Source organism: Phoenix dactylifera, chromosome 13, assembly GCF_051530095.1.
Source record: "Phoenix dactylifera cultivar Ajwa chromosome 13, Ajwa_hap1_PhDact_Kaust_v1.1, whole genome shotgun sequence".
Classification (NCBI taxonomy): Eukaryota; Viridiplantae; Streptophyta; class Magnoliopsida; order Arecales; family Arecaceae; genus Phoenix; species Phoenix dactylifera.
The window spans coordinates 23,657,670-23,675,351 of NC_143202.1; the positions used below are offsets into that span (position 1 = coordinate 23,657,670).

A 17,682-nucleotide genomic window follows, 5' to 3' on the forward strand; every position below is an offset into this window, starting at 1 on the left:
CAGTAAAGCATTTCCAAGAAAAAAACTTGAAGGTAGCATAAATAAGATGAAGTGAGAAATATGTGTATTAGAGGAGCCTTGAATTGCATAAGTTAAGCACAAGTTATGGAGAATCAACTAAGATGGTATAGGGCCTATACACATGTAGTGAAGTCTTAGGGGGCTTTGGCAAGAAAGTCATGAGAAAGGATATCGGTAATGTTGAAATAACATCCATAATAGCCTAATTAGCCTAAGTAGCATTATTTTCAGATTTGGGCCAAAAGTTGACCTGGCCAAGGGGCTGGATCACCAGGTCATCAGATTGTTAACATATTAAAAATATAAAAATAATTAAAAATTGAAAATAAAGATATGATGCGTATTTTTGTTAAGATCCAATTTGGCATGCATACCATGCCATTCCATCCTGGTACATGATTAAAAACGAACTTTTTGAAATGTGTTATTAAGATTTCATTGTTTTGACCGGGAAATGGACATGTTCTAAGTGCTTGGAACATGATTATTGAATCATATAGACAAATATAAGTCATGCTGGTGATAATAATTCTTGAATAAAATATTACACTTGTGGAGATATATCCATGAAAAAACTTTATTAACTAGCATTTTTTTGGATTTATTGGATTCAAGAAGGGAAGAACAAAATGTAAGGAGATAAATAGATGTTTGAAAGCTTTTGAGCAGTAAAATTAGAAAGACTGAAAGAGTATACACTTAAATAAGCAATTGGCATTGTGTAATTCCATTATTATTATGTCTAGTCAAATCTGGCCTCAAGATGGTGTAGGACCATTTGCAACACTAAACACTACAATTATTAACTAATACAGGTCATACTCGTTGTGGCTAAAGTGTTCCACATCAAGTTTGGTGATCCTCTTTGATACTCGTAGTGGCCAAAGTGGTCCACGTCGAGTTAGGTGATCCTCCTGAATACTCGTAGTGACCAAAGTGGTCCACATCGAGTCCAGTGATTCTTCTGGATCAACCCTAGCTCAACCTTATCCAAAAAAATATATATAATGAGCAAAAATATTTTTATTATAACAGATGTATCAAATACATTTTGTGTATTTCGTCATATCTGTCCAATTCCTTTTTATGGGTGAATAGGATTGATTTTCTTAAAAAAAATCCCTAACTTTTTCTCTCTTTTCTATATCCATCTTACAGCTGTTTCCTCCTATTTCATCTTTTTCCCTTCCTCTCCTATCCTTCCCATCCTCCCTACTCTCTCTCTCTCTCTCTCTCTCTCTCTCTCTCTCTCCATGCTCCACCCTGGCTCCAATGTCTATTAGCTCAGACAACTACTCACCAACAAATCTGTTAATAGTTGAATTCCATCACCGTCCCTTGACAGGTTTCCTACTCCACCATCATTCCCCAACTAGAATCTCATGATGGCCACTTGCCTCTAGCATCCTCCCCATCTGCTCTCTTGCCTCTAGCCTGCTCCCCATCTGCTCTCTTGCCTCTTAAAGTCAGCTTCTCTGGCCCCTAGCATCTGCTAGGATTGATTTTCTTAAAAAGAAATCCTAACCTTTTCTTGCTTTCCTATATCCATCTTTCAGTTGTTCCCTCCTCATTCATCTTTGCCCCTTCCTCTCCTACCCTTCCTATCCTCCCTTCTTTCTTTCCCACTATGCTCTCCACTGTGGCTCCATTGTCTATTAGCGCAGGCAACTACTCACCAGCAAATCTATTATTGGTTGAACTCCGTCACCGTCCCTTCACTTATACCTTAGGTTTCCTACTCCACCAGCATTCCCCAACCAGAATCTTGTGATGACCACTTCCTTGCCTCTAGCATCCTTCCCATCTGCTCTTTTGCCCCTTAAAGTCAGCTCCTCTGGCCCCTAGCATCCTCCCCTCTACTTATTCCCTTCGAATTGAATCTCCAACACTCAAAACCCACTTGTGACTCCATTAGCCTCCTCTTTTCTACTAATGGTGATGGCAACCCATTGACTAATGACGGTTTGGACCATTTAGACCTTAGTTCAGGGCTTGGCCTCTTACTTAGGTTTGGCTTTGGGCCTAAGTTAAACAATTTGGGTTGGCTTGGGTGATGGGTGGCCACAATGAGGGTTGGCCAAACGACATTCTGTCCCATTTCCAGCCATGGTATTATTTCATTGTGAAAGCCTATGGTAGTGGGCAATAAAAGTCAAGAGACACTAAAACAGGCCAGTATTAGCATTAATCTGCTCGTTACATGTTTTTGTTTTTTTAACAATGGCTAGGCTATTAATTTATAAGCTATAAAATTACTGAGACTTTGCTTGCTTTGTTTAGAGAATAGAGGACTTCTTGTGTTGATCTTAATGTTGCACTTATTTTGTTTCCCCCCCTCTGATACAATATTTTGTGATGAACAATATTTGCACAGTGTTTCTCATATTCACGATACACATGCAGAAATTGTCATTCAAACGTTATGAAATATCGTGGGTTTATAGAAGAGCAATTGGCCATTCTGCTCCTAATCGTTTCCTCCAGGTCTGCGCAGTTTCTTACTGATAATTTATACGATTTCTTTGTGCTCATTCTCATATCTTTTTTCTTTTATATGCTGTTTTTGAACCACATACGTAGCCAACACTTTTCAGTTATAAACTAAATTATTCTTTTATGATAGGGTGATTTTGACATTATCGGAGGTGCATCACCGCTAACAGAGGCAGAGGTTATTAAGGTATGGTCCTTTACCATTACGCAACATCCTTACAGTACTCCCCAACTGCCCCTTAGATGGAAGTCTCATGAAGATCTCCTTAATCTTTAAATTTTTAAGAGGATATTGTCGTTATCAAGTGAAAGGGTCTTCTTCAGGTGCCTTTGTCTTGCTTAGATATGCCAAGATATGCTTCCCTTCCTGAGAATGGTTCTATATTTACACTGCTAAAATCAAAGTTTTAAAACTCAATTTTGGTTTCGGTTTCAGTCCCCTTGCAATTTTTTGGTTTTGGCCGGCGGTTTGGCAAGTTCACTCCAAGTGTTGGAGTTTCTGTCAAAAATTTGAAAAATCAAGAAAAATGGAAAGTAAGAATAAAATAAATCAAGATAACTTATTTTGTAGCATATTATTTTATTTAAGTCATCTAAAGTCATAATTTATATTATTTGAGTGGTTCGGAGTTGAAATTAAGTTTCATTGACACTTGATGCATAAATCATATCACATGAATGTACTAATATATTGAGTAAAACACCAAATATCTCAATCATTCATAGACTAATAAGATAAATATACAAAAACATAAAATTAATTACATATGTCACCCTCCAAAATAACATCAAAGCTCCTAGACATGCACAAACATCTTTGCTTTATATATATTGCAATGTTGTTTATAATTTTTTCAAACACATATCAAGATAACCACATAACTAATAAATTTTAGATGAAAATAAACATGGATTAGACCATTAGTGCCTTAAGTAAATGCGTGATTGAATCATATTGATGAACTTCAGAAAGTATTATACATATTTACTTGTGCAACAACATAAAAATAAAAACAAAAAATGGTAGTTTCAGTTGAAACTAGCTGAAGCTGACCAAAACCAAAACTTTCTGTAAGTTCTGGATCGATTTCAGCCGAAACTTTAGACCTTGGCTAAATATGTTAAATCTTTATAATATCTAAATTGCTAAGTGCATTATGCAACAACTTTTACTATGCTTAGTCGTTCCATTTGCAGGTTCCTCAATAATTAATAATCATCGTCGTCACTCTTATCGATGGTAGTCTTTACCCGATCCCTCTCAGTCATTAGCTTGGCCTACATGTTGTTGGCTTCATTTTACTTGACTCTTCAGCCTTATGCATGAGCACTTGGCCTCTTATTTAGGAATTGCACTTTTACTGACTGGCCCTTGTGTTCTTTCTTTTATGCATATATTCCTTCTTAATGGGACTGCGACACTCAATTTTTTGTTCATAATTATGAATCAGCTTGGATCATGCTTTTAACTTCTTCCACCTCCATGAGTAGTTTTGTCTCTGCAAAATATGTGGGACAGAAAGTTTGACTTCCTTTTTCTCTGCTTTTTTTTTTCTTGATCCTTCGGAAAAAATATGTTCCTTCTCTTCCCCCATCTTTCTCCCTGCTGGTTTTAAAATTCCTATTGCTGGTTATTTCCAACATTGGCAACATTCAAAAATCGGACCCTTTGCGACTCTTGTGCCATCAGTTGTTGCAGGTCGCTGAGGAAGAAGAGACAATCCTACTAGGTCAGATTAGTGATTCCAGCTTCAAGCGTCAGATTTTTGATCTCCTTCACAGTCCTTGAACAACACTATCGATTTGTCTTGATGTAGTCTCTACTCTCTAACATGTTCAATAGTTTTTCTGGTGATTTTGCCATCGTTTACTCCATATGCTCAGTTGATGTGTGTTTCTTAAGATTTGCAATTAAGTATTAGTGTCGAGATGCTTGTGTTATCTTGTCCTATTCAGTCTTCCATTACTTTTAGTTATTGAATTAATCTTGTCTAAGTTTGCTTCAATGGATTAACAGTATGCCTTGCTTATCATGGGTGAATAACTTGTCCTTACTCTTAAGACGTTTCTTCTTGAATTCTTAAAATTGGCTCTAGATTATTCTACCTCTGAATAATTAATTTAAAAAATCATATATTTAACAGAACTGAATCATTGAAAGCAAGAGAGTTTAATTTTCAAATAACCAAGTATTTGGAAAGGTTTATCTAATAAAATCTCTTTATGATTAATGAATTTTCTCCAGACTTGTTTTATTGATGTGTGATATATACTCCAAAATCTGCATCTTTATATGGGATCTTCCTTGGACTAGTAAAGTGCTTGTGAAATGCCAGTGTCTCTTTTGACCTTTTGCAATTACAACACACAATTAAAATACGTGTTTACATTGTCTTGTATAGAGCTGTGGTTTTGGATGCCTCAACCATACATGTGAAAAATGTCAGGTGGCAATGGATATTGCAACCCGTTTCTTTCATCCAAATGCTGTAGATATTCGTTTGAATCATGGCCAAGTTTTGGAATCAATTTGGTCTTGGGTAGGAATTGCCAGCGAGCTTAGACAAAAGGTAGCTGAGGTATGTTTGTGTACATCTCTCTCTGTAATATGCATAACTTTTGACAGAGTGAGCTAATTATATTTTATTAAATGCAGCTTCTGTCTTTGATCACTTCATCTTGTCCCCAGTCCACAAATCGCAAATCAAATTGGGTTTTTGTCCGGCGACAGCTCTTACAGGTTAGTAAAAGTTAATGAAATGTTCATCAACATGATGCTATGACCTGGAAAGGAACTTCAACATTTTGAACCCGTTTTTTTCCAGATTCAGCATGTGCGTCTTTGTTGAAAGTGTGCTACAGTTTCTTTAATGTATTTTAGTAATGTCCTTAAGTGCAAATAGTGGTACTTCTGATTTTTTCTTTCTATGTATTAATGCCACGATACAGTTTTTGGCGCGCTTTCTCTCTCTCAATGCGGTTATTCGACTCCTAATCAGTACCTCTATTTAGTATGACTTATACAGACACATATATGTGCTCAAGGCTTGCCATACCGGTATGTACCATCCCATGCTGGGCATACCATATCATACCGGCATCGAAGCGAGACTCGGTACAAGAGGCATATTGAGTCTCAGTACATTGAACCGAACCCCGTTCTGGGGGTGACGACTCTTTACCTGCATGGTAGTGGTATGGGATCCATTACTAGGATTGCAAAACTTGTATGGGCTTTTTTTGAAAATCATATTATTATTTGAAATATTTAAGTAAATATCCTGCTCAAGATTTATTTGATAAAATAACGTTCTAATTATCCATGCCACCACTAATCGAGGTCATATGGCAGTCAAATGAAGGACCTGCTGTTTTATTCTCCTCTTTAGATATCCTGGTCTCATCTCCATGTCTGAAATGAACCTAAATCTCCCCCATCATGATACCAAGCCATTGTCATAGTTTTATCATATTGAAGACTACAAAACCAAGCAACACTATTACAGCAGTTAAACTACATATCAGGCGTTATGTTAGAGGCCTTCTTTCCATGCTTCCTTCTCTCCAGTGTTGCTAAATTTATTAATTGGAACCAATTCATCGCATAGCATTTGAACCATAATAAGACTTTCAAGGACCAAGATAGAAGTGGTTGTTTACATCAAAGAAATAGTTGCCAGCAGAGGATTGTTCTGTGTAGCCAATGCCTAGAGAGGACTGATGCCCTCTCATCATCTTGAAGAACTCAGATAAATTGGAAGCAGTATCAATTGTCTAACTTTTACCATGATTCAGGAAAAACACAAGTCAGATCAAGTTTTAGTAGTCTCTAGTAGAAGATTAGAAATAGAGAAGGGAGGGGAAGAAAGAACGGAGTTGAAAATCAAAATAGGGCTAGCTTTTTTTTTTATTTACCAAGTTTTTTATCAAACTCTCCAGGTATGCTGAACCGGCCTGTGCTGGACCAGTCCGGTTTGGCTGTGGAAAGCAGTTCCGGCCTCAACCGGTTTGCACCGGTACAAGCCATGTGTCGGGCGAACCGGACTGGTTCGCACTGGTACAAGCCCGATTTGTATCGGGGCAGCGCGCCCGGGCGCCCGCCTGTGGGCGCGCGGCTCCCTCATGCGGGGCCCCCTCGAGCTGGGCCTTGAATGCTACAAAGTGGCAGTTAAGCCACTGTGGCATCTAACGCGGGCGCGCGGGCGCCCGCGGATTCTTTGTTTTTTTTTCCCTTCCGCGATGCCCCTTCGTTTGCCGGTTCAGTACCGGTTCAAACTGGTCCGAACCTGTATCCGGTAGGCGACCGGTACGCCTACCGGTTCCGGTACGGCATACCTTAATCTCCACTCAAAGATTTCATCTAACTCAGCTAACAAATATCCATAGTTTCTCTAAGTTCAGCAAATCCTGCGAGGGGCAAAGCAAAGGATTCTAGCTTTATACTTTGCTAACATTGCAAAGTTTTTACTGTCTTTTTGCCCATACATATCGTGATATCAAAACTGAGGTCAATATCACCATATTGATTCAAGTACTGGGAGCAAAAAGAGCACAGCTTTATATTGACCTCTCTTTTCCCTGTTTCAAGCACACATCCTTAAATTTTATGATGACACAAATCTGCTAAGAACGCCTACACTCTCCTAGGAGAGTAAGGGCATTTCACTTGTGCACATATAAAAAGTTCTCCTGGGCTTGTTTTAGTGATGATAATGGGTGTATACATGTAGTAATAGCTAGGAGGTCTTGGAGCTAAGTGAGAGATCCAAAAAGAGATCCCTGGAGAGAAGAGGAGACTTCGCCTGGGATAGGGAGAGGCTTCAAGAAGAACAATCTAAAGCAAGAGAGCAAAGTGAAGAAGACAGAGAGAAGAAAGTTAGGGTAATTTATTTAAATATTTATAAAAATAATATTGTTCTTATGAAAGCCAGCCACATAATATTTATTTAGCATTGATTAGGCCTCTATTTGCATTAACACTGACGAGATCGTTAATCAGGCCCCAAGTCATAGCACTAATCGAATCATGTGTCATGCATGTTTGGAAGTTGCAGTCGTAACTAATGAGGTAATTACTGAAGGAGTTCTTTAATGAGAAGATCCTCATTAATGCACTTTCAGTGGAGCGATGAGGTTGGGCTATGTATGCTTTAATCGATGGAAAAGCCGTCAATTATCGAACTGATGAGCAATATATTCCACATTTTTCTATACATTGCCCTAAATGATTGCTCCATAATTATAGTGGCTTGTTCTGTAGGTGGGTGATTTGAGAATCTACTGAGCAATTTGCTTACCTGCTATAACCCAAGATTACGTTCACCTTATATCATTTTAGTGTTCTACTGCAGTTAATCCTTTGCAACTCTCTACCACTCAGTCACAGCCATCTATTTCGAACTGATCAGGTAGATCAAGTACTAGAACGGTCCTTCTAGCTAGATATTAATGGTTGAGATCTGAAGCACAAGTAGTAGAATAGCTATGCAGGGCAAACTTAGGGAACCTAAACATGCTGTGCCACACAGTTGTAATAAACTTCACTCTCTAACTTATGCGTATTCTTACACGATATGATTGCAAAATTTTTGAGCCTAATAACATGGAAATAGAGAACAATCTGAATTAAATCTGAAGCTAAAATTTATACATAAATTCAACTAGGATTAACCTCAATGCATGGATGATGCATTAGAAATACTATGCACATGTTCTTTCTGAATTTAAAGGTTGGGCCATAAATTTTGAATGAGTATACTGTAAGACTAGGTTGTGGTAAATAGTGCAATTAGAAGTTACCAAAAGCTATCAAACGATGCATATCGTGGTGGATCTACTTTCTTTTGGGCTAGTCGACAGTATTAACTGACCAGAAGAGTTATGCATTGCTCCATGTTAGATCATGTATTGATGCTATGAGTTGAAGATGACCTTTTCTGTTGTTAGATGATCGAGCATCTTGAAAATCCTAGATTTCAGATCAGGGTTCTTTCATTGTAGGGTTCCAAGGGAAATTTCATATCTAAAAAACAATTCATATCTTAAATCTCGGTCCATTATATATACAGGTAGGGGTTCAAGCATTGCTGGATTAATTGGAAAGGATTAGGGCATGATTTTAGAACAAATTTGTAATTGATAACAGTAATCATGCATTCTGCTTCTTGTAGCTTATAATGAAAATAGAGATTTATAATGGTATATGTTTGCAGTCTGATTGCTTGGAATCAAATAAAGAAGATCGATTTCTCTTTATTTTTAACTTTTCCTATGATATATTTTCGAGAAAGTGGCTAGATATAGAGCATAAATCAAGAAAAATAAAGTAAAATTTGAACTCAAGAAGCATATTGTTCACATAAACTGATTCTTACATGTGCATCATATTTCTTGTCCAGGATCTTAATCTATCTGAAACAATTGTGGATAGATTACAAACAGCTGATTTAAGGTTTTGCGGATCTGCAGACCATGCCCTTGCTAGATTAAGAGGGGCCCTCTCTTCTGGTACTGTTTCCTCTTTCACAGAGTTCGTTTTTCTTTGTACAAGGAACATCTTAACATGACTGCAATGGTCATGCAGATAAATTTACTTCCAAGGCTTTGGAGGAGTTGTCTGTTCTGCTCAGATGTTTAAGGGTTTGGAGCATTGAGCAACAAGTTTCTATAGATGTACTAATGCCTCCTACAGAGGTTTACTATAGGGAACTCTTTTTTCAGGTAAGATCAATATTATTTTCTCCAATGTGTCTTGAGACAAGCATTATGTAACCAATTAGAAACCATGCATTATTGCAACAGATATTCTATTCATTTTTCATGGAAATGCTCTATATGAAGATATTAGGGAAAAAATGAAGAGTTTCAAAACTATATCGGTGAAGTGAAAATGTAAAATAATGGATTTCACAATGTTCATTTATTCCGCAATACAAAACCATCATTCTTGTGAATTATACGACAACATATCTCCCATACATAAGAATTAATTGACCTAAAATTTGTAATTTATATGCAACAATTTTGCTTTTGTTTTTCCAATTGGAAAATTTCAAAAATTTATGAGTCATTTTGAAAAAGAAAATTCTACGCATTGTAAATATTAGTTAATGTGAAGGAGAACGGCAATAAGAGATGTAGAAATTATGATAGGATGAAGGATAGAGAAGAGGAGGCTTAAGTGTTTGCAACCTCAAAAATACATAGAAAAATCCATCAAAAAGCTTAAAGGTTTGTTTATCTCAACTGAGTAACAAAGTTGACTAGCAAGCATGTCACAATGTGAAACCCGACTTGGACAAATTTCTTATCTGACTCCAATAATGTGAATCAATGGTCTAATTTCAAATCAATGAATTGATGCGGAAGCACATAATTGTCATTTAAACCTCAAATCCTCTAATGAAGAAAATGGCCATTTGATCAATAGAGCAAAGCTAAATGTCCATGGAAGGTGGAACTGTCTTGATCCACCCGGTTCGGGGTGTACCAAACTATACCAGGGGTGGACCAGCATTGTTCAACCTCTTGGTTTGAGAAATTTGGTGAGGGAGGGGGATAGGGAGAAAGAAAGAGAGAAAAAGAAAGGGAGGGAGGGCAGGAGGGAGCGGGAGAGAGAGAGGACTGTCGGGACCCCTCTTCTCCGACCGCATGAAAATAGTGGCGGAACCACTGTTTCAAAGTGAAATAGGGGCTCAGCCCCCCTCTTGTTTTTGAAATTTTTTAAAAGTGAAGTCGGCACTCAGTGCTCACTTCACTTAAAAAAATATTTTTTTAAAAAACATTTCCCAAAGATTAGAAAAGTAGAGGCAATAAGGATAAATTCTTAGAGAAACTCAAATAGTTATGAAACAGTATGTTATAAGAGTTATCAAATATATGCATTTACCAAGATAGTTTACTTGGAAAACATTACACTTAAAAGCAAATGGTAGAATCAAATAGGTTTTTATCTATGTAGTTAATAACACTTTGTATGAAAACACTGAAATACACTTAGAATTTCTTAATAAAATCAAATGGGTTGTAACCAGTTAGTATCCAACCCATGGAATGCCGTATCGGCCCGTACCGGTCCTAGACAGGTACCGGAACCACTAAAAAACCGGTATTTCTCGGTTTTTTAGCCGAACCGGCCGGTACGGAGCCCGTACCGGCCGGTACCGGCCGGTACCGGCCTCGTACCTCGCGCTGTGGTTTTTGAAACCACCGCGTACCGGCCGGTACGGTACCGGTACCGGCCGGTACGGTACCGGTCCGGCCGGCCATCGGTACGCCGACCGGTACCGGTACGGCGGACCTTGATCCAACCTTTATTTCCAAGTTGACTGGTTGACCAATCACAGGGTTCATTTTCATTCAATAAGACATTTCACTTTTAAATACATTGCATGAAGAAATATGATCAAAGGTAATTTCTTTGATGCAATAAGCTTCGATTTACATTGCCAATTTGGCATTGATAAGCTTATTGATTAAAAAACAAATACTCTGAGCTCAAAAAAAATTTACAGAGTTAACTCATCACAAGTATTAATAAGAAGAGTATGGTTCAGCGCATGCCGTACCGGTACCGGCCCCAACTAGTACGGTTCGGCTGGATATAGGGCCATAACCGACTAATTTCTGCTGTGTATCAGTGCGAACTGGGCGCACGGGGAAGAGCGCCATGCGCGCGAGGAAGAGTGCTGCCGCGTGCGGGGCAGTGTGTTGAGGACCCACGCAAGCAGCGCTGCGACGACGCCAAGCCCAGCAAGGACCATGCGACATTCGGAGGCTAGAGCGGCCAGTTGAGGAGCCTTGAGGCTGGCCGACCCGTTGCCAGCCAAGGGCTTCAGCGGCAGTGGCAACATCGCGTGGGATTAGCGCGCGCCAGACCTTGCCCCATCAGCACAACGGGTGTCCGATGGAACGGAGCAGCCTGTGCGCACAGCCGCGCGCACAGGACCGCGCACACGGCAAGACCACAGCAGCAACAAACCATGACGGGCCGGCCACGGCGGGTGTAGCAGTAGCGCACCCACGCGCGTGCAGGCCACAGACGGGAGGCCAGCCAGCGCGCCCGAACGCTCGCGCATCCGCAGCCGGGCTCGCGCGCCCACACGCCAGCAGGCGGGCCCAAGGACGCACCCACGCCCCCCCAACCCGCGGGACTGGGACGCCCAGGCATGTCCAACTGGGATCCGTGACCCAGTCCAGCCATGCCACGCATCCCAGCCACCCGCAGGAGGTCTCCCAAGCGAACCAGGAGTCTTCCCCAGCCAGCAGTTTGTGCCCAATCGGGAGTGTCCCGGCCAATCGGGATCCGCGTCCCGGTCCAACCGAGACTCGAGTCCCAGCCAACCACGGGAGACCCCCAGCCAGCCAAGACTCCTTGCCAACCAAGGCGTCCTAGGCCAACCGGGATGTGTGTCCCGTGCAGATGCGGGAGATCAAATTGGAGACCAATTGGGACTCCAAGGCCGTGATCACATACCAAATCAAGGGAAAAGAGGCCTTGCACGCCAGCCACATCGGCAAGGGCCCTTGGGGAGGTTGTTTTCCATGTCTATCTTAACTTCTATGTTAGGGAGATTTACTTTATGTTGGTCTTTTATTGTATCTAGGAGTCCTAGGGTTTTGAGTCTATAAAAGGAGTTGTAAGTGGCCATTGTAAGGCATCCCACGAGTTGAGTCTTGTATCTCATTGTTGAGAGTTTTCGGCCGAGAGGCTGGGGCAGCATTGTGTCGATTTTCGGTCCTTATATCTTTGTCTAAGACTTGGGCTAGTGGTTGATAAATCAATCTCCACTAGATTGGGCTAGGAAGGGATTCTTTTGATCCTTTGCTAGATTTTTATTTGCTTTTGTTGTTCTTGTTTGTTTCTTCAATTTGGAGTGGCATAAAATTCAATTATCTTCCATTGTTGATCTTTGTATTATTCCACCGGCGTTACCTACAATCGGTCCAATATTCCACGATTTCTCCATGGGCACACGCTAAGGAGCAAGGTGAGGGGCTTGGGACCGTGAGTCCCCATCACAGCGCGCCTGCGTGCTGCCTGCGCGGGATATTTAATGCCACAATGGCATTTAATGCCACTCTCGCTGGCGGGTGAGGGGGGGGAGGTAGGCATCCGCGCGCGTTTAGCAAAAAAGGTACCGATTCCCACCGGTACGTCGGTACGGCGGATCTTGAAGAAGAGTTTAGCAAAATTATGAAACTATGATCACTTTAACTTCAGTTAGCATAGTTATTATTCCATGATCCTGTATCCAGATAATTTTCTATGTCTGAAATCCATGAAATAATTCCAACTACAATATGGCAAAACATTTTGTGAATTGATCATAGCCAAATGCCGAGAAAAGAAATTATAGATTCAATGGACCAAAATCAGGCAATTTTGAAATTGAATATTAACTATGCAAGTTCCAGAATAAGTGTTAGACTAGGATCTCCTGTCAGTGTCTTAAAAAAAGAAGAAAGAAAATGCTATGCATTCATGCAATGTTTGAAAAAAAAAACTCGGTGTAGCATATGGATGTGCATCGGACATTTTGGGATCTAATACTGTATAAAAAACAGAAAAGAAGAAAAATGAGTGTAGCACGTGCATGTGCATCAGATATGTTGGGCTCTAATACCATATAAAATTCTTCCATCATGGCCTAAAATCTAAGCTAAGCATTCTCATCATTGTCATTGCAGTTCTAAGCCCTTTGTCATCAAACATAGCATAAGCTATATGGCAATTGGTGGACCCCTAACTTGAGAAAGATAGAGAGCGATTTAGCATGAATCCTGGCCAACTATGGGTAAGCAAATATATCTTATGGATCATCCTTTGGACCCCTTCCCAATCCCCATCCCATGTCTAGTAGGTGTGTACCGGGCCTTACAACCCTAGGATTTCCAATTTCAAAAGCAGAACCACCAATTCCTCCTTATTCTATTTTTTCCTTTTTCTAGTTTTCCACAACTCCACTCTCTCTTCAGCTGCTTTCTCCACTCTGGTTGCTGCAATTTCAGGCAGCAAAAAGGTAGAAAGATGGTGCGAAGTAATTGGGTAGGTGTCCAGCCACCATAAGGGGCTGCTAGGTGTCAACTGTTGGCTACCATGCAGGTTGGAGGTGACAGCCAATGAAAAGGATGAGGTGGGTGCAAGTAGGAGATGGTATTTAAGCATGAGGTGGCATTATGCATGAGGTGATCTGTGATCATAAGCATGAGGTGGCAGCCTACCGGAAAGCACGAGAAAGCCATAATTCCCCAGCATTAGCAATTTAGTCCTTGAGCTTTTCTTATTCATATATCTAGGGGCTTATTAGTCATTAAATTCAAGTCCTTGCTAATAGAATACCCATGCAAAAGATTCTTTCCCTTGATGATCTTACTCATACATTATCAATAGTTGCAATGATATACTTAGCTCATATATATATATAATCATAATTTGAAATGTCAATTGGTTGGGGTATTACAAGGGACTCAAAATAAAGTTATTATAAAGAAAAGAAACAAAGTCTAACCTAATTATGAAACCACCACTCGATTGTAGGGCCTCGTAGAACCCTAAAATCATAATTATTAATACTAATCACCATCTCTAGTTTAAGACATCAACCTAAAAATGTCATAATATGACCCAAACTAACTTCACGCCTCAAACCCAGGTTCATCGAACTAGTGCATACCACCCAATATCAGCATACAATGCTGTGCCATTACTGAATTGAGACTCGGTATGGAGCGTGTACAGAATCTCAGTTTGCCAAACCAGGCATACTGACACTATAGCATCATGGCACTGGTACGGAGTTTAGTACCGGGATGGTGAACATTGCTCCAAATGGTAGTGCAACTAATGGCTGATACCAATGCAACTAACATTATATTGGTTTCAGTATGCCCCAAAATGCTTGAGAAAATATTAGAAAAATAGTCTTTTGTTACCAAAGCTACCAGTAGACTGTCATCTATAATGAAGCATAATTTTCTGGATAATGACTACTTAGAAAAAGGCTGAAAATCCTTATCTGTGCTCTGATTTGTCTGGTTTTGGTTGTCGGAAACTTTAGTTGGAGGGCATTCACATGGAAGAAGTCTCATACTCAAATAGTTTAGCTAGCTTTACATACTCTAGCAGCCTCTGGCTTAATAAAGTGAAGACAGTATTTCTCCTCCTAGCCCTAGGAAGATGGTTTGTGCACTCTCCAGTTGGAAGTACATTATGTCCCAGTCATGCAACCATGGCCTGTCATGAATGATTGTGTTAGATAATTTGTGTCCCTTTTCTCTCCAATCCTTCAACTTGTTATTCCATGTCACTTGCTCAGCATCGTTGGGAGCTCGAGAACACTAACAAAGCCTCTCTTACCCTAGATAGGAGTTAGGATATCTCTAATAATGCAAAAAAAAAAAAAACAATATTCTCTTTTCCTTCCTTTTGAGAATTTACAGTGATTGTGCAAGCTAGAAAAATAAAATAACTGTAAAGAAAACTAATCTAAAATAAGTAGATCAAGGAAGCAAACTACATCTAAGGATGACAAGTTAGATGTCTCACCAACCGAACCTCTTGATCTGATCAGACACACACCAATCTTCTCTCTGAATTTTTGTGTATCCACCGATGTCGCACTGGCTTCACATAGAGCCTTTTCGAAGTTATACTAGAAGAAAATGGATTCTTTGAGTTGCACGAAGGTTGCCATGGAGTCACACTGCAACTAGGTGGAGTCACACTACCAAATAGACACTCAAAGAGAGCTTCAAATTCAATAATATTTATTTTATGGTCTAAAGACTGGATTATAGGAGGTATTTATAGCGATCCAGGCCCCTTACAATCACTAAAACTCATGGGGTGTCTCTAGAATTTCATTGGGACTCGAATACTTCAGCATCAAGTCATCAGAACTAATTGACATGCCTTAGGGATGTTCTGGATGCAAAAACAGGTCTTAAAGTCAAGTTCTGTGATGTTGGATTGGCTAGACAGCATCTTGAATACTGTCAAATCTATTCTACTTTGAATTAGACTCAAACTAGGTTTGGCGGCAAGGATTCTGCCATCCAAATAGATCTGATAGCGTACTAACTGTTGTCTAATTATATTCTCTCTCTATAGATGTAAACACCATTGGTGTGTCTATCTTATTATAGACTAGGGTTGTACTAACATAGGTTAGCTTTTTCAGCCATAACTTTTTCATATGGTCGTTGATGCGATTCCACATGCGTTGGAAAGCTTACTCGATGATAGATGTGCTAGAAGTGGTTTCACCATGAAATTCCTTGTCTCATTTTTAGAGTTTGTTTGGTTGGCGTATGTCAGATTACCGGATAATCTGACAATTATTGGAAATTATTTATTTGCGAAAATGATTGCAAGAGAAAATAAATTTTACCACATTTGGTTGGTAGAAAAATTACTAGAAAAAATGGCATAGAAAAAAAATTACTATGTTTAGTTTGAGGCAATGTTAGCCGAACTAGTACTGAACCCATGCTGGTCGGCTATCGGTCGGTATGGCATGAACCGGGTGAATCCCCTGGTTCGGTAAGGGGTGAATGAGGCGTTTCGGTACGGTTCGGCATACATTGGTTAGAAGTAATTTTATATAAAAATATTGCCAAATTTTTAATAATGTCCTTTAATAAATAATATAGGTAATAGCATTTTTTTCTCAATCCATTTGTTGGCCATTTATGGCCCACTTACATAAATACTATCAATATTGGCTATTTCAAATATTGAAATATATTTACATAAATTAATAAATATTTCTAAATTAAATAAATATATTAAATAAATATTTTAATTATTAATAAATCCTATGTTAGATTTATTGGTAATTAATAAATATTTGTGTTATTTTACTAATAACTAATATTTATTAATAAATATATTATTATTTATAAATATTATTAATCAATATATTAATATTTTTTTGATATATGAATATAATTAAGATTGATTATATTAGTATATTTAATAAAATATTAATATAATATAAGTGGGCAATTTCTTCAAGAAATAATATTTTTAGTTTACCGATACTCGATAATCCAGCATGAAAAAACAAATATCATCCCCCTGGTGGTATTTATTTTACCTTCTTTGTCAGGAAAATAGACATGAAATCCACTATTTATTTTACCATCTCGCTCATTCACTTTTCGTACCAAACATGGTAATCTAACATAAGTTTTATTTTTCCATGCCAGATTAAGCCCCAAAAAACGAGCCCTTAGTAAATTTTTAAGCAGCTAGTTCCTTGCACTCTTCCTACCACCGCAAAAGTTTGAGCTCTTTGGGCGCCTATGAGTCAAGTGCCACTGCATGGTCTTGCTTGACCATCAACTTAGGCATCCTAGGGGTCGCCCATGATACTTTGGTGCTGCTCCTTTGGTCTTGATACAATTCTTGTGGCAAGGGCTCTTTTCTTCCCTACATCTATAGCCCAGGAAATGAGTTTGTGCTAATAGTAATAGCATATTATTAAGAGAAAAGGAAGAAAGAGTAGAGAAAAATAAGGGGGAATGAAGGGGAGATGAGAAGAGCACAACTCAAGAACCACCAATTACATAGTAAAATCTACTTCAATGCTTAGTTTTTCATTAATCTCAACTGAATAATGGACCTATACCATAGAAAACTCAAACTAAGACTATCAAAGAAAGGGAAGTTAAAAGGGAAGGTAAGATCACAACCTAAACCTTAAATGAATCCTAAGCATCAACTATAGGATTTGACTCTTTTCCTACTGGACTCTAGTCCAATACTTTGAAGAGACCACTAAAAGAAAAGAGAAGAATGTGGCCATCGAGTTTCTTCAACTAGCCCCAGCCCGGTTCTCTCTTAGTGTAGTTGGTTCTCCCATGGTAAGGTCGCTAACTGTTGGCATGGCTAGGCTGGCCTCTTAGTAAAAATGGTACATCCGACCTGTCACTCATTGAAACCCAGGAAAAGCTTAACCTCAGTGAAACTGCATGTTTGTCGAGATCAGGCAGTCTGAACACCTCTCTTCCTCTTCTACTCTCTGAACTATATTTCCCTTGTTAGGTTGTTGAGATTGTCTTGTTAATCAAACTGTTCAACTATTTCAAACATGGATAACATACCATACTGATAAATCATTTTTATTGTTCCTTAGATTCTTTAACCTGTTTTTAGAAATTGCA

At 39.1% G+C, this 17,682-nt stretch overlaps 1 protein-coding gene across 20 annotated transcripts in view; it reads left to right on the forward strand.

Annotated features, from left to right (window-relative positions):
- The window catches only part of GCN2 (protein kinase family protein), a 70,512-nt gene that overhangs the window by 45,197 nt on the left and 7,633 nt on the right, over nt 1–17,682 (forward strand). For 7 of the 20 annotated variants that reach the window (XM_039130859.2, XM_039130849.2, XM_039130848.2 and 4 more), the window contains 6 exons: nt 2,425–2,505; nt 2,645–2,701; nt 4,917–5,093; nt 5,171–5,254; nt 8,913–9,021; nt 9,098–9,234. In XM_039130859.2, the coding sequence (XP_038986787.1) occupies nt 2,425–2,505; nt 2,645–2,701; nt 4,917–5,093; nt 5,171–5,254; nt 8,913–9,021; nt 9,098–9,234 (645 nt within the window). The remainder of the gene's footprint in view (nt 1–2,424; nt 2,506–2,644; nt 2,702–4,916; nt 5,094–5,170; nt 5,255–8,912; nt 9,022–9,097; nt 9,235–17,682) is intronic. The other 13 variants (XM_088709608.1, XM_039130853.2, XM_088709609.1 and 10 more) reach the window with 6 other exon arrangements.